Source organism: Athene cunicularia (assembly GCF_003259725.1).
Source record: "Athene cunicularia isolate RWA chromosome 3 unlocalized genomic scaffold, athCun1 chr3_part1, whole genome shotgun sequence".
In the NCBI taxonomy this organism is placed as follows: Eukaryota; Metazoa; Chordata; class Aves; order Strigiformes; family Strigidae; genus Athene; species Athene cunicularia.
Genome location: NW_020799097.1, coordinates 29013074 through 29038753, shown reverse-complemented (window position 1 = coordinate 29038753; position 25680 = coordinate 29013074). Strand labels below are relative to the sequence as shown.

Below are 25680 nucleotides of genomic sequence, written 5' to 3'. Positions count from 1 at the left end.
ATACCTGAACTCAAGAGTGTTTTTCTTGTTGCTCATTCCTTATTCATATCCCTGGTGATAAATTTGGACAGTCTTCAAAGAGCATCACTTAACTAGGGCTACTTAAGGCATCAGAAAGACATTCTCTCTAACCTCAATTAGTTTTACTTTGTTTTTTCTTGCTTGAGTGGTATTGTGATCACAGCTACAGGCGAGAGAAAAAAAAAGCAAAACCCATAATGACTAAGATAGTTAATGCAATAAATGTTGTAAAGGTTAAGCCTTCATAGGTAATAATTTTCTCTTGTGATTATTTATTTTCAAGACAGCAGTAGTGCAGTGGAAAAATGTATTTATTGTCCAATGGCATCTTCATCATAATTTGAAACCCAGAACATTTGTGTTTCTTATCTACAACTATAAAGCAAAAGTACTTCACAGGGATGTCATAGGATGTCTGCACAGACACATCTCTAAAGATGAAAATTTGTAACAATCTTTTGAACTTTATTGCATCCTAGTAGTAGTTCCTCCTATAATGGTCTTTTCACTTCTGGCAATACACAGATGCTAGAATACTTTCATTTTCTGCATATTTAATTTGAACGTTTGAAATTAAATAAATTTATATGCATGCTTTGCAAATAATATAGTTGATTGCACTATTCACAGGTATTCAGAAGAATGGATATTTTTAAAGGTGTTTTGCTGATTATAGTGTATTTCATTGCTTTATTTTGTAATAAATTGATATAATTATCTTTTGGTTATTCATTTCAGACACGGCACTTTTTTTTCCATCCTTTACTGGAAATTCTTATTTGGAACTACCTTCTGTGACATCTGTATCTGAGACCAGGACTGCATCTGGGCAGGAAACAAGCAATCTGACGACTCTGTACTTGACAGTGAAAACAACTGCTCTAAATGGCACAATTCTTTACAGTGAGTACCAATGATACTTGAAGCTAAGTATCAGTTTTAGCTTCTTCAGGTCCTTATTAACTTTAGTGTACATCAGCTGGCATTTCCTATTCAGCAGTAAAATGAGTCATTAAAATGTAGTAGAAGTCTTTTGGTATTCTAATGCATGATGCATTATAAAATTTGAACCATGATTCTTTGTGTTACTCTGGAAAGTTCTTTAATTTATGACTCATTGAGCAAAACATAACTTGCAAGTGAAAATGCTGCTTCCTGACAAGAAAGAACATAGCAAGCATATGACTTCAGTAATAAGTGTTACAGCTCTAAAATACGAATGTTGAAGAAGGTTTGAACAATTTATTACAGAGCAACAGCTTCTTCATAGCTGAGTTGAGACTCATTTTTTATTATAATTGTAATCTTTGTTCCAAAGATCTTTTGATTTGCAAAAATATCTGAAGTTCTGCAAATTTGCCATATTTCGGAGTATTTACTGTGATTTTACCCTTCAGAGGATTCTTTTGTGGTTCATGGAGAGTATACTTGCAAACTTGGATGTACGCTTGTTGAGACTACGTAAGAATGTTGCTACTTGCCTTTATACTTCGTTCCTCAGTATATGACATGAACTTCTGAGACAGCATGCTTTTCAGTAGTCAGCAAGAAAAATAGGTTTCTCTGCCAGTTATATATTCATTATATATTTTAGCTTATAATTTCTACCCAAATGGAAAACCTGGAAAGTGAGATGATTTCTTCCTGATCCCAGAAAAAGCTAGAAAAATATGTTTGTGCAATGTATGTGATAGATTTACTCCAGAGAAAAAAATATTAGGAGCATTCTCTGTTCACTGCAGCTTCCCAGGGTTTATCTACACAAAAAAATCTTGTTGATTTTATATAAATAATTTTAATTAATTTTTGTTATTTTTATAGTAATCTGGAAGTAGTATGCATTTACTATGCAAGCTTTTATAAGCCAGGGTTAAAAATACTATAATCTTCATGGCATTATTTAATTATGCCTTTTATTATTATATGTATAACACTTTCTTTGGATGTAACACACTGTAGCCCCAAACTGAACATTCATGTTTAGTGCTTTTCAAAATGCTATCTCAAATCCTTGTGTGTTATAGCTGAACTGTTGCTGCATTTACCTAAGCTACATGGCTGCAGAATTTGCTAAGAATCATGGATAAGCAGTGATGTGGCAGTTATAGTGTTTTATACTTGTTAGTTATTGGAATTTCAAGAAGAGTTATTTGGCTTCAAGACAGATTCAGGGAAGGTCACTGGAAGTACTTTGAATATATTTATCATTTAATGATTTTGTTTGCCCCATCACTGCAAAGTAATTGGCTTCCAGCCAAAGTTAAAGTAAAGCTTACTATCTGCCCAGAAGGTCTGAGTAAGCATGTCTGTTAAAAAGCAAACAAACAAACAAAAAAACCCAACCAACAAATCGACGTGGAAGCTTTTCTTCTACTCTCAGGAGGAAGTGGGGTTTTCTGAAAACCTGGATAAGTGTACTGTACTACAACCACAGCTGAATTTGTTTCTATCACTACTTGTTGGAAAAGGTTTTGATCTGAAAGCAGCAAATTTATGAAGCTGGGGAGGGATAGTGGTTAGAGTAACTTTGAAACAGGATTTGCAATACTGTATGCTGTTAGCCAAACTGGTAGCAATGGATAAGGAGAAGGCTGAGATACTCAACAACTTTTTTTGCCTATCTTCACTGGCAATGCCTCTTTCTACACCTCTCAAGTGGATGAACTTCAAGACAGGGACTGGGGAAGCAAAGTCCCTCCCACTGTAAGAGAAGATCAGGCTCTGAGGAACCCAAACATACATAAGTCTATGGGACCTGATGAGAGGTACCCCAGAGTCCTGAGGGAACTGGCTGATGTAGTTGTCAAACCACTTTCCATGATACTTGAAAAGTCATGACAGTCAGGTGAAGTTCCTGATGACTGGAAAAAGGGAAACATTGCACCCATTTTTAAAAAGGTTAGAAAGTAGGACCTTGGGAACTACCAACCTGTTAGCCTCACCTCTGTGTCTGGGAAGATTATGGAACAGATCCTCCTAGAAGCTATGCTAAGCCACATGGATGACAGAGAGGTGATCTGAGACAGCCATCATGGCCTCAGAAAGGGCAAGTCTTGCCTGAGCAAATTTGTGGCCTTCTGTGATAGAATGACTACATCGGAGACAAGGAAAGAGCTACAGATGTCATCTATCTGGACTTCTGTAAGGCCTCTGACACAGCCCCCCACAACATCCTCTCTAAATTGGCAAGGTAAGAATTTGATGGGTAGGCTGTTCAGTGGATGAGGAATTGGTTAGATGGTCACATCCAGAGGGTAGTGGTCAGTGACTCAATGTCCAGATAGAGATCAGTGGCAAGTGGTGTCCCTCAGGGGTCCATACTGGGACCAGTACTGTTTAATTTCTTAATCAATGACATAGGCAGTGGGATCAAGTGCCCCTCAGGAAGTTTGTGATGACATCAAGCTGAGTTGTGCAGTTAACACCCCTGAGGGATGGGACACCATCCAGAAGCACAAAGACAAACTCAAGAAGTGGGCCCATATGGATTTCATGAAGTTCAGTAAGGCCAAGTGCAAGGTCCTGCACCTGGGTCGGGGCAATCACAGTGTCAGTACAGGCTGGGGGATGAAGGGATTGAGAGCAGCCCTGAGTAGAAAGACTTCGGGGTACTGATGGATGAAAAACTAGATATTACCCGACAATGTGCACTTGCAGCCAAGAAGCCCAACAACATCCTGGGTTACATCAAAAGAAGTGTGGTCAGCAGGTCAAGGGAAGTGGTTCTGCCCCTCTACCCTCCTCTAGTGAGGCCCTACCTGCAGTACTGTGTCCAGGTCTGGAGTCCTCAGTAGAGGAAAGACATGGACCTGTTGGAGCGGGTCCAGAGGAGGGCCATAAAAATGATCAGAGGCATGAAACAGCTCTCCTATGAAGAAAGGCTGAGAGAGTTGGGGATGTTCAGTCTGGAGAAGGTTGCAGGGAGAGCTTATTGCAGCATTTCAGTAATTAAAGGAAGCTTATAAGAAAGATGCGGACAAACATTTTATCAGGGCCTGTTGCAACAGGATGAGGGGTAATAGTTTTAAACTAAAAGAGGATAGTTTTAAACTAGTTATAAGGAAGAAATTTCTTATGATGAGGGTGGTGAAACACTGGAACAGGTTGCCCAGGGAGATAGCAGATGTCCCCTCCCTGAAACATTCAAGGTCATGTTGGACAGGGCTCTGAGCAACCTAATCTAGTTGAAGATGTCATTGCTCATTGCAGGGGGGTTGGACTAGATGGCCTTTAAAGGCCCTTTCCAACTCAAACCATTCTATCATTCTATGTATTTTCTAGATAATGTATTCATCCTGTATCTAACCTAATAGTTGCTCATCTATCAGTTCATATTTTCTGTGGAAAGTTAATAATATAGTATTTTTGAGGTGTTTACAGAGATTTTGTTACAGCTCTATTTGAGTGCTTCACATTCTTTAGAACATTTATCTTTGGACTTTCTGGAAAGATAGTGGTGTTAGTGGAGAACCATGCATTTGTTTTCTTTCCATATCTTTTCTACCCATATCTGAGATCTCCATGGGCTATCATAGCTCCCTTATTGTCTCTTCATACACCCAAAGAGAGAGAAGAAGGGAGTGTCAGGATACAGTGGTATGAGTTCAGTCTCACTCTGACACTGAGCTGGGACAGCTCCAGGAATTGGGATGATTTTCATGTGATTTCTAGCAGTTGTTTTACTCACTTTTTCTTCATTGGTTCCCAGTAACACAATGTACTTGCATTCCCATTCCCCTTTCTACCCTTAAAAATGGGCTTTACGTGACTTGCAAGATTCCACTTTTTTAGTGACCGGTAGATTTTCTTCTAAGGTTAGATTTCAGCTAAGATTAAAAAAAAAAAAAAATAAAATTGGACCTTTTCCTGGATATTGAACACAGACACAGAAATTAGAGGAGGACTTGTAGAACTCTGATACTGTATTTAACATTAATTACAACTTTGTTCTACACTGTTAGTCTTCCTCAGGATCTTTTCTCCTTTCTATTGAACCAGTTTCTTTACCTTTTTGCTTTTTTTTGTTTTGTTCTATGTCTCCCTGGCAATTAGATTCTTTTTGTAATAATACAAATGTTTGCAATGATTGTCCATATCGATATCCTTATTTAGTTTTACATGAATATAAAATACATTATATACATTTTTTTAATAAAAATTTATCCGCTGTTTTTTGAATGAATCCAGAGTTTTTTGATTTATTACTTCTGTATGCAGGCACCAAGCTCTTATGTCAGATAAACATAATATCCTTCATGAATTCCTATGCTCCCTCTGTTCTTCCTTCATTCCTGTTTTTTGCTCCTTGCTCTATCTTTCATTTTCCTTTCTAATGACTTCAAAAGAGAAGCTGCTGCTGTCAGCTGCTCTCCTTTTAATAGTAGTACAACTTCTGCTTCTGCTGCTGCTTTTTTGAAGCTATGTTGCCATCAAACAGCTGAGAAATGAACTGTCAGCAGAAAGTTATCTTGAGGCTGGTGCACTCACTAGGTACAAGAACTACAGAATTATAAAAAAGGGTTAATGTTGCTGACAATTTCATATTCTGGTAATATACTGATGTTAGCAATAGCTCCATAATTAAGGTTGAAAAAGTTTCACACACATAAAAATGTCTTTGTCAACAGCATTTTTAAAAATAATAAGTATCACAGTGAACTGCTTGTTTCAGGTATATTTTACTAGAAAATAATTGCAAGTTTTGATTTTTTAAATTAGTCCACTTTCAGATCATTCATTTTACAAATACACCAAATTTTACCAGCTGGTGATGAGGTTACATCTACTTGTCTGGCAGATAATTAGTAAACACTTAATTACAGTGAGAAATCTCAGACAAGATGCTTTTCATATGCAGATGGATTTAAATCAGAAAGTATGCATAAGACAAATATTTAAGTCAGAATCTTAAGGGAAAATGTAAAAGGATTAAAACTTGTATCTATCTTTACCTAGTACACCAGCCAGTGAGGATCAAAAAAAAGGAGATCTCTGCCTTCTTCACTTGTTCAGCTTCATGCCTCTTAAAATAAAGAAATGAACACTTAAAAGTACTGATGCATTGTTGTAATACCTTTTAGCAGTTAATGTAAATACATATATATAAATATATATAAGAAAAATAAAATATATATATACAGAAAACAAGCCTACTTATAGGCTATTTAATAGGCAGAATATGACAATCAGTAACAGTGCTGGGCATACCACTTTACTAAATTGCACCATAGTGTTGTAGAAAAGCATTTTCCTATTTAATACCTTTGTTAGCAAGGATTTTATCAATGATTGGTAGAAAGTAACAAATCCTAAGGACTAACTGTTGTTTTCAGAAGCCAACAAAAAAATAGGGTGTCTGGTAAAAACATGGGGAAAGAGATAGGATCTAAGTGATTAATAGAATATTACTACATATATCAGAGGCAAAGAAACTAATCCAAGAACTGGTCTGCACATAATTTTTAATAGATTATAAACCATCATCTGTTTAATACAAAGACAAATGTACTTATCTTCTTAATAATAATGTTTTCCCTAATTATTTTCAGTATGTATTTGAAAAACATACAAATGGTAACAGTCAATGGACTAAAAATGTCTGGACTTTTTGCAGTTACCTTATCTTTAAATTACCGGTGGAATGTGAGATTTCTCTTTAAATATGTCAGGAGAAAAAGTTTGAAAATCATTATGGTTTGAGCCCAGGGGCAACTGAGCACCACGCAGAACCCTGGAGAGCTTCAAGAAGCTTGTCACAGAGGGCCACCACTGTAGCCCCCTCCCCCACAACCAGAAACCCCCACCACTTACACAACCCAGCACAATTATTACATTTGTGCCAATAAAGATAAGCCATAATTTGAGAAATATTCCTTTGTTGAGTACAGTATGCATTCTTATGATTTTTTGTTCTATTCCTTATTGATTTTACTTGTTTGCATGATTTGATTTCATCAACATGTCAAAGTAAATTGTGATGTTTATGCACAAAGAAAAATAAAATTCAGGTGATCAGAAAAAAATGATACAGTTATAAAGTTTTACTTCATCATTTTCACTTTTAACAGAGTCAGCATAATACTGTTCACAACTCCTTCAAAGACAGATTGTTTAACTTCTACTACATATGATAGTCTATAACTTCTGACAATTGGATTTCATATATCACATCTCATGTTTATAGCATTCCTTAAGGACACAAGCTCTTTTTTCATAAGTTGTGCTCATAAATTATTTTCCTATACTCTCAGAAGCTCTGATCCTCAGATACTACTTACTCTCCTAAAATTAAAGATGGGCATTTCAGGAAATTTGGTCATAGTCTAGTTGACTGTTATTTTAGCTTGCATTCTCACGCAGAGCATTTCACAGTATCCTTCCTCTGTGTTAAAATATGTTTTTGCCTAATAAAGCTTCACCCCATAGCTTAATGGGAATTTAAATCTGTCTGTTCTAGATAAGCAACCATCTGAGCCCAATAACCACTTGTTTGTCATCATACTAATATACTAAAAATAGCCTTCCAGCTTGCAGTTTCCTGTGAAAGAATGATTGCTGAAATCTGGTTTCTTTGACCTGATCCCCTCATGTAATCTCTACTAAGGTCAAGATAAGTTACCCCTAATATCAAACAAGATTTTTCACTCAGATGGTTCCTGATCTGTGTCTGTTCCTGGAATCTGTCTGCTTTGCTTAAGACTCAGGCTTTTCCTATGACGGCAACTTCCCACCATATATGTTAGGTAGAGTATGCTCTTTTACATTGCCAGAATGAAATTATTCAGAGGGACACTCTATCCCCTCATATCCATGGTAGAAAGATTTAAAGGACTGTTCTTACCAAGGATCTCATACCACCTAGCTGATAATATGAAGATTGCTATTAGTCACCTGTAAGTGTGACTTATAAGCACTCCCTAGACCGAAGTTCAAGCAGTAATACTCACTGCGGTTTCAAGGAGTAATGTTACCTGTCCCAAATTTTTTTCTTTACTAGTAATAACAAGGACCTTCTTCCAAGTTTACACTAGTGGGCAATGTGAATGGAAAGACAGTGACTGGGAGAAGAGAAATAAGCTATTCATCCATAACTTCCCTTCAAGACATGTTGTCAGTATATACATTCACAACCCTCCCCCACTTCATTCTCTCTGAATTGAATGTAACTTACAGACTTACTTATTGATAGAAATTGGAAATGCCTGGAATAGAATATGCACAGAGGGAAGAAGAAAAGGAAACAAATGATGAAATATGTGCATATATCATTTACACTAGGGTTAAAAAGCAGTGACTTTTTGAACAGTGACAGTGCAATACATTTTGAAAGAGAATTATCAGACTACTGTAGAGGGAAATCATAAAAGCCAAAGGCATAAAATCCAGTCAAATTAAAGTAGCTTCAGAGTTAATTAGGTATTCAGAATATAAAATATGTCTAAGAATAAAAGACTTTCAGTAGGTCATCAGGATTTGTAACAGACAGAAGAAGCACCATGTTGACTGGAAAGCTGCTCTCGAGGATGGAGTTTACATTGTGAACTGTTTCTGCTCTGAACTATACAAAAGCAAATAATGAGGAAGCTGCAAGCATCTGTGGCTTCCCTCTATCTGCTAAAACATGTTATCTTTTTCTTTCTATTTTGTCTTCCAAATTAATTATTTTCTCTTTACAAATTAGTCTGTTTTCCAGCAAGAAGTTGTACTCCCAATTCTTTTTACCTTTCTGAAAAAAAAAACGTTAAGAGTTGTTCTAACTGTGACCACCTCCAGCAGCTCCAGGTCTGGCACTCCCTCCTGCCTAGATGCTGGAACCCAGCCTGGAGACTCAGGGGTCTTCATCCCAGGCTGATGGACATGGTTTCTGCCTTTCCCATCTGCAGGTTAAACCATGTGAAGCGTCCATCCCAGAGACACACAGACGTGTGCACACATGCAGGCACACAGAGAACAACACAGCTGGCTACACAGGCTGCTACAGGGAAGGCACTGCCTTCAACAGCACCTGCCTAGAGGACTCACATAAAACATGACTGTAGAAAGCCAATTCCTCTCCTCTCTGGCTATTAGTAATAGCAGTTCACTAGTGAAGGCACACACATTTGTGACACTTGCTAGAGTCACAACCACACACACATTCACAGATTTCTGATGTAGCAGCACGATCCCATGTGTCCATCTGATACCCCTGCCTGGATCACATGTCTTCTTACCCACCCCACGGGTCTCCTGCTTGCTGGATCACAGACAGACACATGCACTCACACACCCATCTCCCGGGCACTCCACAGTTGGGGGTACCCCAAATACCAGCATGGATCCTCTACCTATCTGATACCCATGCCTGGACCCGGGGCCTCCTCCTCACAGGTAATACGTCGACGTTTACTAGCAAATACATTCACCTACACCCAGAAGCTGGCATGAGACACGCAGGTTAGGACCTGTCATCCCACTTCAGCCACTGGCACCAAGTCCCTTGCTCACTTCACTCACACTGGTGGCTCCCAGTGACTGGCAGAGGAGACCCTCACCCACACCAGTAGCTGGTACTAAGACCCTCACTGACTGCAGTTGATGGCACCACAGGTCTGGGGGTGCCTAAATGGGGTCTTACTCCAGTTGGTGGGCTCAGATCCACTCACACCTCTCTCATCAATTACTAGCACATAGTCCTTGCAGCCCCCTCCCCCCACACAAACACATTTATATCTGTTTTTTGGGACACACAACATTAGTACCCCAGTGGTTGGTGGCTGAGACCCCCATCTTCTCAAGTCCCTGGCACTGAGACTCCCACTAGTTCCATTAGCTGACACCACAGGCCAGGGTGTCTACACCTTAAGGTCTGACTCCAGCAACTGGCACCAAACCCACTCATGCTAGTCCCCCCAGAAGCTGGCATTTATAAAAAAGTAAATTGTGATGTTATAGTACTTTTGTGATTTGGTTGGGTTTTTTTTTAGCATCACCTTTGTCACCTTAGTGATCCTGCTCGGTTATAGAGAAAAGTTCACCTTCCATTAATGTAAATATTTCTGTAAGATTTATGCAACTACAGTAGTATAAAAATAAATCTTGTATTTTGGTTATTTTCTTTGACCAGTTACAGATGTTGATACAGAGTTTAATTTTATTCTCACAGTCACTCAAGCAGAGTCCTGCATATAGATAAATGATTCCTCAATGTCACATGGTCATTATGACTGGCATTGGCATTCCAGTAGTGTGGAATATTTTTGGAAGGTCCTACACTTTCAGAAGTGTGACTGTCTTCATTTTTGTTTTCAAAGCTAGTGAAAAGAATTTGGGAGAACAGTTTCTTCACTTGTATCTTGTGGAGGGAAGACCAACAGTTCGATTCAGCTGTGGAAACTCTCAGAACATTCTGACTGTATCTGTCAATCAATCCATTAGCAGGGGTATACTCATCCCTATCACAATAAGGTAAGAACTTACCACTGTGTTATACTAAAGAGTTTTTGTAATATATATTGAGCAATAAAGTGTGATTTCACTTTTTTTTTTTTTAACAATAAAAAGACAAGTCATATTAGAAAGCAAAATTGTTGCATAGTTGGAAACCTTTTTCAAAAGGTAGTGTCCTTGATTGAAAATACATTTTAGTTCACATGGATTAGTTCAGTTCTCTGGAGAACTTAACATATCATTCAAACTCCTGACACTTTTACAGATACAGATGAAGTCAGTTTGAGAACTGAATCAATTTATACATAATGTTGGAAGTTACAAATGGGTAGCTCAGAATTTATGTTTATTAATTTACATGTTGAATAATTTATATTTGTTATCAGAATTCTAGTGTTAAATATACAACTAAATGTTTAAGAGGAAAAATTAAAAATGGGCACACTAACATCTCACAATGCAGTAAACTGTCATATCTACATATGCAACTGTATTGTCAGCAGTATACAATGGTGACTGAACAGTACTGTCATTTTTCATCTAGTACACACAATAGTTCACAGAATGGTTAATAATTTTGGAAAATATATTGTTATCATGTTTTGGTAATGGATTAAGTCTTTTCCACTCATGGAATTTCATATGGGCAACTTAGAAAAAAGTTAAGAATGAAATAATATATGTGCTATGTTATATTTATATTAGTAACATGAAAATAATGGTAAAGTGTTTAATGTTAAATTTAAAAATATTTTAGAAATAATTCTAATGGCCATATAAAATTTCAAGTTAGTGTGATTAAGATATTATTTTGCTTATTACATAGTTAAAGTATCAGAGCTAATTGCTGCACCTGAACTGCAAGCACTTGTGATGGGAGGGAACTATTGCACAAGTTATTAAATTAAAGGTGGTTTTAGCTAGGACCATTTTTGCTGTTAAAGGATGGTATATGAAGGAGACTGCAAAAGTTACAATGAAACATGCACATCAGTGTTCTCAAAATTACCTTACTATCAAAAAAAGGAAAATAAAATAATCACATGATGATTGTATTTGCCTTCTGAGCTGTATCTGTATGATGTAGATGTAAAATTCTAAAATGCTGCTCATGCGAGGTTTGATGATCTCAGTATACAGAGTAGATTGACATGGGGAGAAGACATTATTTAGACTTTTTCTAGTTAGATTTTATGCTCACCCCATAAGTTTTGCCATATTTTAGAAACAAACTTGTTAGAATATAAATGTAAAACCTCTTTTCAAAATACGGATAGATGAAAGGTTCTACCATTTAAGAAACTGTTTCCTTTCCATCTTATATTTCTTCTTAGCCACAGGCCTGTACATTACTCTTATGCTCCGTTTAAAGCAGGTTTTTTTCCTTTTATTTTATATTAGTATTAATGCCTGGTATTAATGAAACAAAATCACAAAGCATAAATTCAAATCTAAATACTTGCTACCTGACAGTATTAATGTATTTTAGAATTTTTGTACAAACTATGAATGATGTGAAATTTATAAAGAAAATTCTATCCATTTCTCTCCCTATGAACCAACAGGTAAAGAATTTTTTTCTCTTAGAAAATACTTGATAGAAGTATAAAGTTCAATACTAACAAACAATTTAAATTTGTTTTTTAATCTCAGAGTCTACCCTTGTTTGAGACATTGGTGCACAATGTATTGGCTGTGTTAGCATTGTCTCTGCTTCACAAGATTAAGACATTAAAATGCCATACAGATTTCAAAGCCTAATATCTTAGCAACAGTCACTGCTAAATAGCGTTGAAAAGATTGATTCAAGAGTTCAAGTTCACACTGAAAAATAAATTTATTTCCCTCCTTTTTATCTTAAAATTAACACCTGTATATTTATGCCTTCATTCTCCATGTTGATATCCTAAAATAATGTCAGATCAATTTACACATTACCTTTGTTTGCTAGAATATATACTACTATCTTTAAAACAGTGGCATGCTAAATAACTTGCAAGGTGTGATTGTAGACTGTGACTGTCGGGGATTTACATGCATCTCAGTTTATGGGCTTGGCCTTCAAAATAACTAGTAATTATTCTTGTGAGTCCTTCTAAAATGTAGGGAGAGCAGTATATCCTTCACCAAGCAGCAATAAAATTGTAATCCTTCAGCAATCATCCTTAACCTCTGCCAAAGAAAAAAGCAAACTTTATAAGGCATTTGTGGTTCCCCAGGATCTTGCATCATAGGCTATAAAATATGAATCCATGGCAGAACTGTTGATTTGTGTTCTCTTTGTGGCTGTTGAAGATAGATAACTCTATCTGTATGTTTTATCTGCAAAATTAATGAGTTTTTTTCCCTGTAATGCAGGAAAAGAGACAAAGACTGGAATAAATAACTATTTTTGTTACTGTTTGAAAATGGTCCAACTGGGAGACAATATTTCTTTTAAATTTGACTTTGAATGACTCTATAAGATAATATTTGACAGATATCCCAGTTCTTTATGCAGCTATAGTTCCAGTGGATAAACTGTGCAATTAATGAGACGTCTACATAATAACGTCTACATAAGCAAAATTTCATCTTCTCAAACCTTTTCTTTCTAAATCCACTGTGTACAGGAATTTAAGATATCCCCACTGTTTACAGCTATTCCTTTCTCTTAACTATATGATTAGTTTCCTTATATGTGTCCATTTCTTTCAAACCGGATGAAGATTAAATGAATCTTAAATGTTCATTCATTGTCTTTACTGTGCTGGTAAAACAACAGCTTTATAGAAAAAAACAATAAAACTCTGATTGCTTACTCTTTTGCCTTGCCTAAAGAAAGTAGAGACCTGTTTCAATGCAGGTTTGGGGTTTTTTTTTTTTTCATTGTTTCCATTTCTGTTTATTTTAGAATGATTTGATTGCTGGTTTTGAAAACATACATTTGCTTGGGTTTCATTTTTTGTAATTTCATAATTGAGATTGTATTGATGTTTTCAGCTAAAGTTTTGAGCCCATACTTGAGATGTAGTTTGGATTGCTTTTATGGTTTTGTTCTTTAAACTTATTCAAATTATAAACTTATTTCATTCCATATGTGGATTCTGAAATGAATTTGCCTGATGTGAAAATTGCTGTATGTTATTTGTGGCTAAAATGATGTGATTGTCACTGAGAGCAGATGATGTTTATTCAAGTGGTTGAAGCAAAGTAACTTTAACAATCAAGAGATTTTGATAATCAAGTCACCAGGATTTTTTTTTTTCTAGATAGTGGAGTGGATTTTAGCTTTTAGAGTAGGAATATTGATTTTCTTTTTTAGATGTCTTACACTTTTCTTCTCTAAATTATATTTTTCAAATTTGTATTTACTTTAAAATATTAAATTTTCTGTTCTAGACAGTGATGGGAGTCACCAGATTCTGTTTAGAGGATTCTATGCAAGCATTAATTAAAATCTTGTCTGTATAGGATAGTATCACACTTTTGCAGAATTTTGCTCTGGAATTTAATGAGCATCATGTCCATCTCCACAGACCTTTATCACTGTATTATGTACATTAGTATTTCATGCATCTTCCAAGTGAACATATTGAATGTAGTTGTTTCCAATTTTCTGTCACACTTCAGTCAGTGGTACGTATCTGAGCATTTACTCCTGGCTGAGAAGGACACCTTTAGCTGTCTACAAAAGCATTTATTTGTTAAATAAATTATTCAATGTTCGGCTAACTCTAGCCTAGACCATGCAGTGGTACAGAAGCTGCTGGAGTTATTATTTGGTCTTCATGCTTCAAAAGCAGATGGCACATTCTGAACTGTGAAAGTTCTCAACATGTTTTTTTACTTCCACATGGAAATTTTGGCAAAACGTAATGTACTGAGTGCAAACTACACGTTTATATTATCAGTGTCCATCTTTTTACCTACACTTCCACTTCCTCCTTTTCCACAGAAGAGACAGTTGTTTGAATGGATCTTACAAAGGTTTTTCATTACATGTGCATTCTGAAAATGTTTTCAGAAAGAATATGTAAATCTCCATCCATATAATATGTTGGCTCATTTTGAGTCATTTGGTTTACATATTTCGTTTCATCATTCCAGAGATATGTATGTTTTCTATTACTGCATACTTCTAAGTCATCATTTTATTAGTATTTACAGATGCTGGGTGCTCTGCATAGTGTAAAAGCATTACTAAAATTACATTAAATCGGGAAAACAAAAAATTGCTAATTATCTGTTTTTCTGTTGTTTGCAACATTACCAGTTACCTAGGAATACAGGAATTTTTTTTGTCTGACGAATCGGAAACATCTGAGCAGCAATCAGTGAATGTCAGTGGCTTTGTATCTAAACAGTTATATAGTATACCCTATACTCATGATGTGTGGAAGACATTTTGTTGTCTTCAAATACTTCTAAGCTTCATAATTGCAATACTGAGTTCCAACATAATCAATTATATGATGAATAAGAAATGGAAAGGTGTTTTACTAGATAACCTGAAGCAACTTGATGTAATATTTTCATCATCTTACCACACCTCCCCTTTCCAAAATTCATTGAAGATTAACAGTGAAAGCAGTTTGGGAGAAATTTAAGAATTTCTATTCTATAACATGAATTTATAAATTGATAAAGAAAACACATTTAGATGTGGTTTAGAAATTGAATATCTTACATACTGTATATTTTAATTTTGAATTTTAAGTCAGCACATACCTGAATCATACCCATGTAGATGTATTTCATAAAACTGGAAATGCTACAGAACATTAAGTATATATAATAAATTTTGAATTAAATTTGGAATTACTTTTAGAAGGACCGTATATACAACTATAAACATTTATATTTACTGAATTTTCTATAGAAATTGCAAATCATGATAACACAGCATAAATCTTAGTGAAACAAAACCTAAAAATTTCTTTCAGAGACGATATTCCACTGAAATTATCTGCATTTGATGATGGTTTATCAGACCTTGTAAAAACAATATGGACTCAGTTCAGTCCATAAAAAAAACCCTCATATTTTTTAATATATATCTGTTTCATAAAATCATAATCAAATTTGCCACTATAAGTATAAAGGTTTGTGCAATGTATGCCTATGTAAAGTTTGTTGTCTGAAAACCTTAATCACAGTTCCATCAATCCAGCTGCCACAATTTTATATAGGTAAATCACTACATCTGCTATTCAGTCTCAGAAATATTCTCATAATACATGCATTATATCAAACTAATGCATATATATTATTGTATATGCAATTAAAATTGATCATTTGATGGAATATTAAAATCAACCAGTTAAATTACTGTGTGGCCTACTATCTGAAATAAGTGAATGGATTATCATAAAGAGTATGGAAAAGAGTACTTTTTTGGTTTAGTTTCAATTTCAGATTTTGTGTTTAAACAGAATATTCAGTGTGTTTAGAAACATATGTCAGTTTCTAAAACATTTTTTTTTGCTTTCATTCAGCAAAAGTATTCAATATTTCATCAGTGATCTGCCAAAGCCAACAAACCAACTTCTATGGCTATTCAAGCTCATTATCTGCTGAAGAGCTGACTTGAATTCCTGTACCCTTCATGCTCTGTCTTAGACTAGGTCTTCTTAAATTAACTGACCTTACAGGAATATCTCAGGAACACAGAAACATCAAATCACACGATTGTTTAGGTTGGAAGGTACCTCTTGAGATCATCCTGTCTAACACTCCTGCTCAGGCAGGGTCACATAGAGTATGTAGGACCATGTCTTGTCAGGTTCTGAATATCTGAAAGAGGCTTCAGTCCCTTATTCATCTTTGTGGCCTTTTGATGAACTTGTTCCTGTAAGTCCAAATCCTTCAGAACTGGATACAACACTCTAGATGTGTTCTCACCAGCACAGAAGAGAGGGAGAAAATTACCTCTTTTGACCTGGACAGTCTTGCCAGTAAAGACTGAGGTAAAGAAGGCACTAAATATCTCAGCCTTTTTCTGGCAGATCGCTTTCCCCATTCAGCAGTGAGCCTACATTTTCATAAGTCTTTCTTTTGCTGCTGGTGTTCTTGTAGAATCCTTTTTTGCTGCCCTGGATGTCACTTGCATAGTCAATTACAGATCAGCCTTAGCATTCCTAACTGTATCCCTGCAAGATCAGACAACAGCTTTATACTCCTCCTGGATCATTTGACCATGCTTCCATGACTTATGCACTTAATTTTTAGGTCTGAGTTCAATTAGAAGCTCCTTGTTCGCCCATGCAGGCCTCTTGCTGCATCCTACTTGTTGGGATGGACCTATCTTGAGCTTATAGGAGGTGATATCTAAATATCAACCAGGTGTCCTGGACTACTCTTCTCTCCAGGGCCATATCTCATGGGTCTCTTCCGAACTCATCCCTGAAAAGACCAAAGTTTGGCTTTTGATGTCCAGGGTTGTACTCCTGCCTTTTATTTTTCTCCGTCCTCTTAGGATCCTAGATTCTACCATCTCATGGTAAATGCATTAAAGAAGGTTTAATCATTTGTGCTGCTAGGTGTGAATCTTTTTCAGAGTCTTTCAAATGCATTCATATTAATATATATATATTGTTTTGATGTGAACTGTAGCAACAGCTCAGTTAATACTGAGTAGCATAGTACAGCACTGTCGGCTGCCTTTCCTGAAGTGACAGGCATACAGACATCTCACAGTTGTGGAGATCAGCACCCTCTATTCATTGTATTCCAACTGGACTCTGAGTCACAGATGGAATACTATGACCTACCTGAAACCACAGAGGCAACATAAGAAAGCAAAATATATTTACTGTATATCAAAGATACAGATATTGAAAAAATGTGGAGCTGTTGATTAGTTATGCTATTTAAGAAAAATTCTTGACTCTTACTCACTCCATCTAACCTTACCTGCTTTCAAGTTAGGTATCTAGTCTAAAGGAGTTTGACTGTAAAACTATGTAGATTTATGGGACAAAATAAAAATTTTTACAGTACTCAGACTTATTTCTCACTAGGCCCTTATGCCATTCAGCTAAAAGTTGGCAGCTTATCTTTAGGTTACCTACATCCATTGAAATATAGAGTTCAGTGTTAAATGACAAACATTCTAAAAAGACAAAAGAATGGGCTTGCAAAACAAAATTTATTTATTTCTCACAATCTTTTTCCCCACTGGTAACTTCAAACCTACTTGAAAACTCAAGGTTCTGATATTGTGAGCCTTAATGTTAAATGGAATACATTTTATAAATTTCTGTAGTACCGTGAAAAATAATAGTGCAAACAGCGACAAAGTTATTGGAATTATAAACAAATTTATCTTTCTTAAGTCCTGTTAGTATGGTGCACCTTCTAATCTCCTGTTAAATGTGAAATTTGAAAAATTAGATTTTGTTGGTAATTTAATGTAATCAAATTTTATGTCAAATCTGTCGTTCTGTTAAATCAAATTCTGTCTGGGGGCAAATGCTGACTTTTAACTCAAAAAGACGCTCAGAACTTGAGCTGGAAATTGACATAGTAAATTATTGTTGGCCCTTTAGTGTCCTGACAAAGAGAGCATAATTTAACCTCTATTCCTCAAGGTATCATCCACCAGAATCTAAACTTTTACTTGATAGAGTAAGATATGCTACAGATTACTCTATTCCCTATAACAAACAAGGATAGCTGTTATTTTTACCTATATTATCTATTTTAAGAATCACAGAATCTATGATTCTATATTATTATTATGTTTTAAAAATGTAACATACTTCATTTTTACTAACCAATTATGCTAGAGGATATATAATTATAAGCATGTTCAACTTAGCATAATAAAGCAAAACCAGGTGACATAAAAACATTTGTAGAATGAAATAACTCATCTAAAAGTAAAAGACTGGTAAATCTTGTCTCATTTAGAAACTTTTAGTAACAACATATCATTTGAAAATCAGCACAAGAAATAAATTCTACAGATCTGTGGTTTTGTTTGCACAAGTATGGTATCCTAGAAATAGATTTATTTCTAGTGTACATATATACACATTACACATGAAGAAAGACTGTTGTCATCTTCAAGCCTGTGACAGCTGGTGACCTTTGACTTTAATAAAGTTGTTCCACTTCCTAAAAAACATTGATATTGAAAATAGAGATATATTTCTGTTTCTCATTTTTCAGTCGTAACTATGTAAAATAATTAAGCATTCATGACAAAGACTTGAAGATTTAACTTTTCACTACTGTACAAGACATACAAAGAAACATTTCATGATGGTGAGAAAAAAAAAGAAATACCTCTGAAGCCAATTCTGTCTTGTCAGTGGTCATTTTAACATGAGTCAAGCTTTATAGTTTTTATACTGATTGTCCCAGTGAGAGTGACTGTATAGCTTGGTGGTAAAATGTAAAGATTTTTAATCTTTCCAGTGGTTCAGGTGCATTTCTGGCCAATAATTTTGTTTCGTTTCCACCATTTTCCATCTCTCAAGTAGAGGACCATAACTGAAAATATTAATGAAGGCTGATATTCTCAGTTTTGACTAATATTTTTATTATGTTATTTTTCCCTAAGATAGGTTGAACATTTTTGTAATACCCCTCATACCCTGAATTTCACTGCTGTCAATTATTGATTTTACAGAAATACCAAGCGGTTCAAGACAGCATATTTTCTTTGTATTTTTCCTACTAGAATTGAAATGGTAAAAGGAATAGGACTAATGAATGATGCTTACAAACTCTGTCATATCAATATTCACATATTTAAACAGGATCAGATGTTTAATGACCCTGCTAATCTCTAATGTGTGTTCAGTATTTCATTATTACGCATATTACAAATATGTTGGCAATTAGATATGTGAATACATTGCTAGTTTTTCGTGCTATGACCTTCAGAAAGTATAACTAAAATATTGTATAATTCAAAACATTCTAGCACCCTCCTGTTTAGCAGCCCCTCTTATCAAAAGTGATATAAATAATAGTTAATATAATTTTCAGAATCAAGAATAACCAGAAAATCTCATTTTCCAAAGAATGCTCTAGGATTAACAATCACATTAAAGAAACAGTTTCAATGCACTGTTGATAATTGCAAGTTATTTATTACTTTCTTAGTGACTGATGTTGCTAGCAGCAATTATAAGGTTTGCGGATTTTACTGAAGCTCTATGTCACAATTTACTGGGTCTTCTAGAGACAATGAGCTGTAGATTCACCAGAATTTAGGTATACATTGTAAAACATAATGAATGCACATTTCATTACTTCTTATTTTTAGATTTGTCTTTGTGTTATGATCTTAAAATTCCAAGTTTCAAAGAATATCTGTGTCTCTCAAAGGAAAACAGCAAGTTCTAATAGTCTGTATAACCCACTTCCCATTTTCTTGATACACCTGCTTTTAAAATTATATGATTTGCCTTTCAGCAATGTTGCAGCTAAAGCATTTGCTAGTGTTCTTTTTATTATATCATGGAAATTCTAAACTGCATTTCACCCAATTTTCCAGAATTTTACTAAGCTCTTTAGAACTTTACCTTCATGTATTAAAAGAGACACTGCTTTAATGGTGCATACTTATCCTTTCAGTATGCCATCGTCCTTTCTTTTAATGCATGCTGCATGAAGCACTGTATTCCAAGTACTGTTGATGTGATTGCTTACTCACTACAGTTTCTCTATATAGACAGTTTCTGCTCCACAATCTCATGTGTTTCACTTTTCCATCTTCTTGTGGCTGGGTGAGACTGCATGAAACAAATAGTAAAGATTTCAAAATACTTGGCTGTTCCAGGGAAGAAGCAGGATGCAGAGACCTTCAGCTCTGCTTGAAAGGAAGAGCAGCTCTTTCACATACATGATAGTAACAAAGGGATTTTCTACTACTAAAGAGGCACTATGTATTCTACATGAAACAATAGTTAGCTGTGGCTTGAAGGAAAAAGGAGTCACTGGATTACAGAAGGCATAATAAACTATTAAAATTCAAGATAATATGGTATATTTTTCAATATTTTGACAGTTTCCGTATTTATTTATTTATTTCTAAAGTATATAGAATTCTGTAAAATTTGTTAGCTCATTATCTGGTCACCCAGTGCTTCACACAGTTTGGTTTCTCTTAGTTTGGCACAGTACATGGAACTATAGCAATAGAGTATATTGCCAAATAGCTTATGAAGGTGATGTGTTGTCTTCTTCCTAAGAAGTGAGATGACATTAAATGTTCACATATTTGTGAGTCCTGAAGATCTAAACAAACAAAAAAAAAATCTGTAAAGGCAATGCAATTGTTTTAATTCTCTGCTTCAAGCCTGTTGCTGCTTAAGAGGAATACAGAAGTAAAACTATGCATGTATCAGCTCAAAATTCTCTACAGGTTTGCTTTAGTTGAAAGCAATAGGAAGTACTATTTACTCTGTGGATATATGAAAATCAGTAAAAATTAAAAAAACATTAGACAACTAGCCTGTGCATGAGTGTCCAAAAAAAGAGCAGTAGAGGGAATGGAAAGAAAAGGTAGCTCCTGACAAGCCATTTTGGCTCTCTTTGATACACCTCATGAGCACCAGTAATTGTAGAGAAATCAGAGGGTAGGTCACCACAAGCAATGAAACAGGCAGCGAAGCTGTGCAGTCCAGACTGCTGCAGGGTTAGCTGAATCCTCTGTGATAAGGAGAAGGGAGCAGTTCCTCTTGGTCTAGGTGACCATCTCCCAACTCAGAGGCAAACTTCCTACATGATTTTAAAGAGTTTGGTTAATTTTAGCTGGTTTCTTAGTTTACACAGCTCTAAAGTGGGAGCAGTACTTACCTATCTCAGAAAGATCTTCAAAAGATTAAATGTTCTGAGGTCAAGTTGAGTGTTTAAACAGATTTTTTAAAATGTGGCATTGCGATCCTGGTGCATGATCTGTATTTTGTACTATACTCAGTCCAGCTGCGTGACCCAAAATCATCACAGGACCTCGGGTAGACTAACTTGAGATCTCTGTCATACAGTTCATTGAAAAACTTTTTTTTTTCATGGGGGATGAAGGAAGGAAGGAACAGCAATGATTATTCTGTGGTTTATTACTGTTATTCTAATATAAGGCTATAACCTTATTTTTTCTAAATTCTTGCTTTCTAAATAAATTTCAGGCAGATATTTAATATGTAGTTTGCACATATGTAGAGAAGAAGGGAAAAATCAGGATATCAGACAGCTGATTGTTCCAAGACTAGCCAGTTTAAGTCTAGTTTTACATACCGGCAGTAAGGAAATTTGGTGCTGCAAATTGAATCACTTGATTAAAGACAGTATTGAATAAACATTACACATACATTTGTTAAATAGTCCTCCTTAGTGGTCAGGTTAGAGAGAGAAATGTGAGCTGCATCTTTCTAAAGGTCTGAAAGAAAATTATTTATGGAACACAACAGATGAAGGTATTTCTCTCCCTTTGACAGAAGTACATCAATTCTGTGAAAAAAAAATTATATTCTGGAATGTAGTTAATTCAGGTGGGAGAAGCTTTTTTATTCCTCTCTCCAACACCTTGACTGTCCTTATTATCCCTTGATTGTTCTTTGAAGCACACAGTGACCTGCCTTTTATTAGACCATAAACCGTCCATGAAACTTTCTTCTCTGCTTGCTCACGGTTGTGTGCTGCTTGCCTTTTGTCCCATGCTCTTTAGCTTTGTTGATCTATTTTCTATGTAGTTACTGATGCTGCTGTTACATCTGTGATCACCTTCATCCAAAGATTCTTTGTCATTTTGCAACCATTACTTCATCTTGTCCTTGACATGGCTAGAAATACAGAATTAAATAAAAATACACTTCAATGGATGCTGATTCCAGACAGAAATTTAAGCTGTAGGTAAATATAGCAGAGACCTGCAGGCAGAAACCTTCACCGGAAATATGTTAGGTGTGCAGATTTGTGCTAGTATTACATCATGCGGTTCAAAACAAATAAAGATATTTTAAAATAGTTAGAATTAGTTTTCAAAGGCATTGCTGCCATACCGGTACTGACAAGGTTATACAATAAGACACTTAGGTCTTCAGCTGATAAATTTGCATCCACATGTCAATAGCGTAATCTTTTAGTAAAGTGCATGCAAAGTTTACAAAAAGCAGGTGTCGCGGGTGCAGGGGCCAGCCGGCTCCAGCCCGCCCACGGCAGGGCACGGCCGAGCCCCGGCACAGGGCGGCCTCGGGGAAACCTGCGTAAGGAGGGGCAGAAAATGCCACAGGGAGAGTGAGGAGTAAGAAGGGGAAAAAGAGTGAGAAACAATCCTGTCAGTGCCAAGGTCAGAGAAGCAGGAGGGGAAGAGGCGCTCCAGGCACCAGAGCAGAGTCCCCTGCAGGCGGTGGAGAGACCATGCCCGACCAGATACCCACACTGTAGCCTGTGGGCTTGCAGCCGATGGGTGTTTCATGAAGGAGCTGTGGCCCATGGAAAGCCCATGCTAAGCCCATGCTGGAGCAGAGGAAAAGTGTGAGAGGGAAGGAGTAGCAGGGAGGAGGTGCTATGGACTCATCACAAACTCCCTATTCCCCATCCTCCTCCTGCAGTGCTTGGGGTGGGGAGATACAGGAGTTGGGAATAGAGTGAAGTTGAACCTGGAAGAAAGGGGGATAGGGAGAAGGTGTTTTAATATTTGTCTTTGTTTCTTACCACCCAAATATATTTAATTGGCAATAAATTATATTAATTTTCCCCACACCAAGTCTGCTTTGCCTGTGATGGTAATTGGTAAGTGTTCTCTCCGTCTATCTCAACCTGGAAGCTTTGTCATCCCCCCACCCCTGTTGTCATTTTGAGGAGGGGGAGTGAGAACGGATGAGTGGGCATCTGGCAGCTGGCCATTGTCAACCCACCACAGAAGGAACTGTGAAGTGATACAGAAAGTGATTTTTCTACATTCCTTGCATATGTAGTTGTATGCGCAAAACTCTGTGATAAATATGTGACCTCTATAGTTTATTTAAATTAACTAGGACTGCCTTGTGTTGAATAAGGTTCTATTCTTCTGTTCAACATGAAGGTAAAGGTGAATATATTGTAGAATTCTTGTAGTCACATCATACATGTGACATCTTGTAGTCACATCATACATATACTGAACATAGAAAAGTAATTAATGTCTAACATTACTGGTGCTACTGTCTTTCCAGAGACATGAAAAACATCTGCTGCATTGCAAGGTACTTCAGGATATAGTAACTATTTTTACATAGTTTGTAGAGGGGTTCTCTGGATCTGTGGAAACCCTGTGCACTTTACTATGAAATGACAAAACTTTATATGAGGAAAAATCTGCATTTGAACTCACACTCCAAGTGAACCATATTTAACAGACATGTCATGTGGAGATTTGGACACATTAAAATAAAATTTTTGTCCAGGCTGTGAACTGCCTTTTTGGGAAGCTTTATTCAGCTGCAGTATTACATGTTTGTTGCACTTTTCCCCATTTTGGGAAACACTGCTTATATAGCACCAATTCACATCTGTACCCTGGGATATGTGTCCCTGTGGTTTTTCATCTACAGCTTCTATGCAGTTTGCTGTGCTGGCCAGCCTTTTGCATTGATGGTGGATATGACTTCCTACTAAACTTATGAGTTTTAGTGAGAACACCAGGAACTAGAGATCTATACATTGTCACAGAAATTGTTTTATCCCCCCTACAGTTCACATTGTCTTGTCAGAGCTGCCAGCACCTAGGGGACTAGTAGTAATGAAAGATGTGAATGTGGGAGCTATAGTGTAGCATGCTGTGCTGCTACTAAATTACTCAGCAGCTGTTCAAAACACCTTCAGAAAATACATTTTCTCTTGCATTTGAATACATTTTATGTAAATCTGATAGGTGGTTTGGCCCCTGGGTTTTGTTCCCAGTGCTGTCAGAAACAATCTTCTGCAACCTCTTTTGTTCACCCATCTGGAAAATAACAGGATTATACTTGCCTGCCTTCTGGGGGAGGGTGTAAGTTTTGCTCAACAGCAAAAGTTGTGAAAAACACAAATCTTAACAGAAGTCTGTGGCTGACATAAGACAAGGCATGATCTGACCATTTCTTTCCTTAGCTGAAGTAGATGAAAAGCACTCTTCCTGAACCAGCCACAGAGGAAGGTGTTTATTATTAAGATTGTGAGTTCTTCCTTCACCTTTAACAGAAGCACATATTGCTTTGTTTTAGTGAATTTCTTTGGACCGAGTACTTAGCCTATAATCTTTCTGTAGAGTGTCCTTTACCTCAGATTTCTAACTGCATTTCATGTAGACAGTGAATCTGGCACTTCTATCATACCACTTTGTAAACGGTGTTTTTTTCAATTCCCATGTAGAGCAGCATCTACATAAGCAGTTTTACTGAAAACATAAGGTGGAGATATGTAAGATAAAGCAGGCTCACAGTGACATGAGTGGAGTTTGCTGATTGCTTGATGCAGACAATAATCTCAGCAGCAGCCTATGCCAAATGTGTATGCAAGTTTTTCAGTTTTAGAACTTCGTGGTGATGCACTGAGGGCCTCCCAACCAATGATGCAGTATTTCTGGTCTTTCTAAATACCCAGTTCCTGCTCCCAGGATGAGGAGTGCTTTCTAAAGCCTATATATTTCTCTTTTTTTCCCCCTTAACCTCTTTAATCTTCAAATTTAAGCCAGAAAGTTTTTGGTTTGGGTTGTTTTTTTCCAAAACACAGAGGACATATTTAATAATAGGAAAATTTTCTAATTAATAATAAAGTAGTAGGCATCACCATTTGCTTTGTCTCTATTAAAAATTGCAAAAAGTCTCAGAATGTTAAAAAGTAATTCTATGGCAGTCAAGTGTTCACACATCCCAACACATATTCATTCATACTGAATGGCAAATGGCTGTATATTACTGCATATACTATATTTCAGCAAAAAGTATTTTGAGCCAATATACATCTGCGATAATTTATTTTCTTGTGAGTTTTACACTGATCAGCATCTTACAGCTTTTAGAATTAATGTATCTGTTATTAAAGTCCTCTTTGCTCAGGAAGGTAGTGTCAATCTTACTGGGCAGGCAGTTGAAGAGAAGGCTGATTAACTTAGTCTGATTAGCTGTGAACTGCTGCAGAAATTCTGCTGATCTGACTAAAAAATCAGATTCAGTAATATGAGTTTTAGTTGGATCAGATCTCTAAACACACTCCCTGAACAGCTGCCTCAAGGTGTTATTGGGCACCATTATTTTTGGCAGCAAAACAGTCTCA

The 25680-nt window shown here is 36.2% G+C and overlaps 1 protein-coding gene across 2 annotated transcripts in view; it reads left to right on the top strand.

Moving 5' to 3' along the window:
* Positions 1-25680, top strand: part of EYS (eyes shut homolog) — a 1023641-nt gene that overhangs the window by 844877 nt on the left and 153084 nt on the right. For both annotated transcript variants that reach the window (XM_026844748.1, XM_026844747.1), the window contains 2 exons: positions 760-924; positions 10314-10467. In XM_026844748.1, coding sequence (XP_026700549.1) covers positions 760-924; positions 10314-10467 — 319 coding nt within the window. The remainder of the gene's footprint in view (positions 1-759; positions 925-10313; positions 10468-25680) is intronic.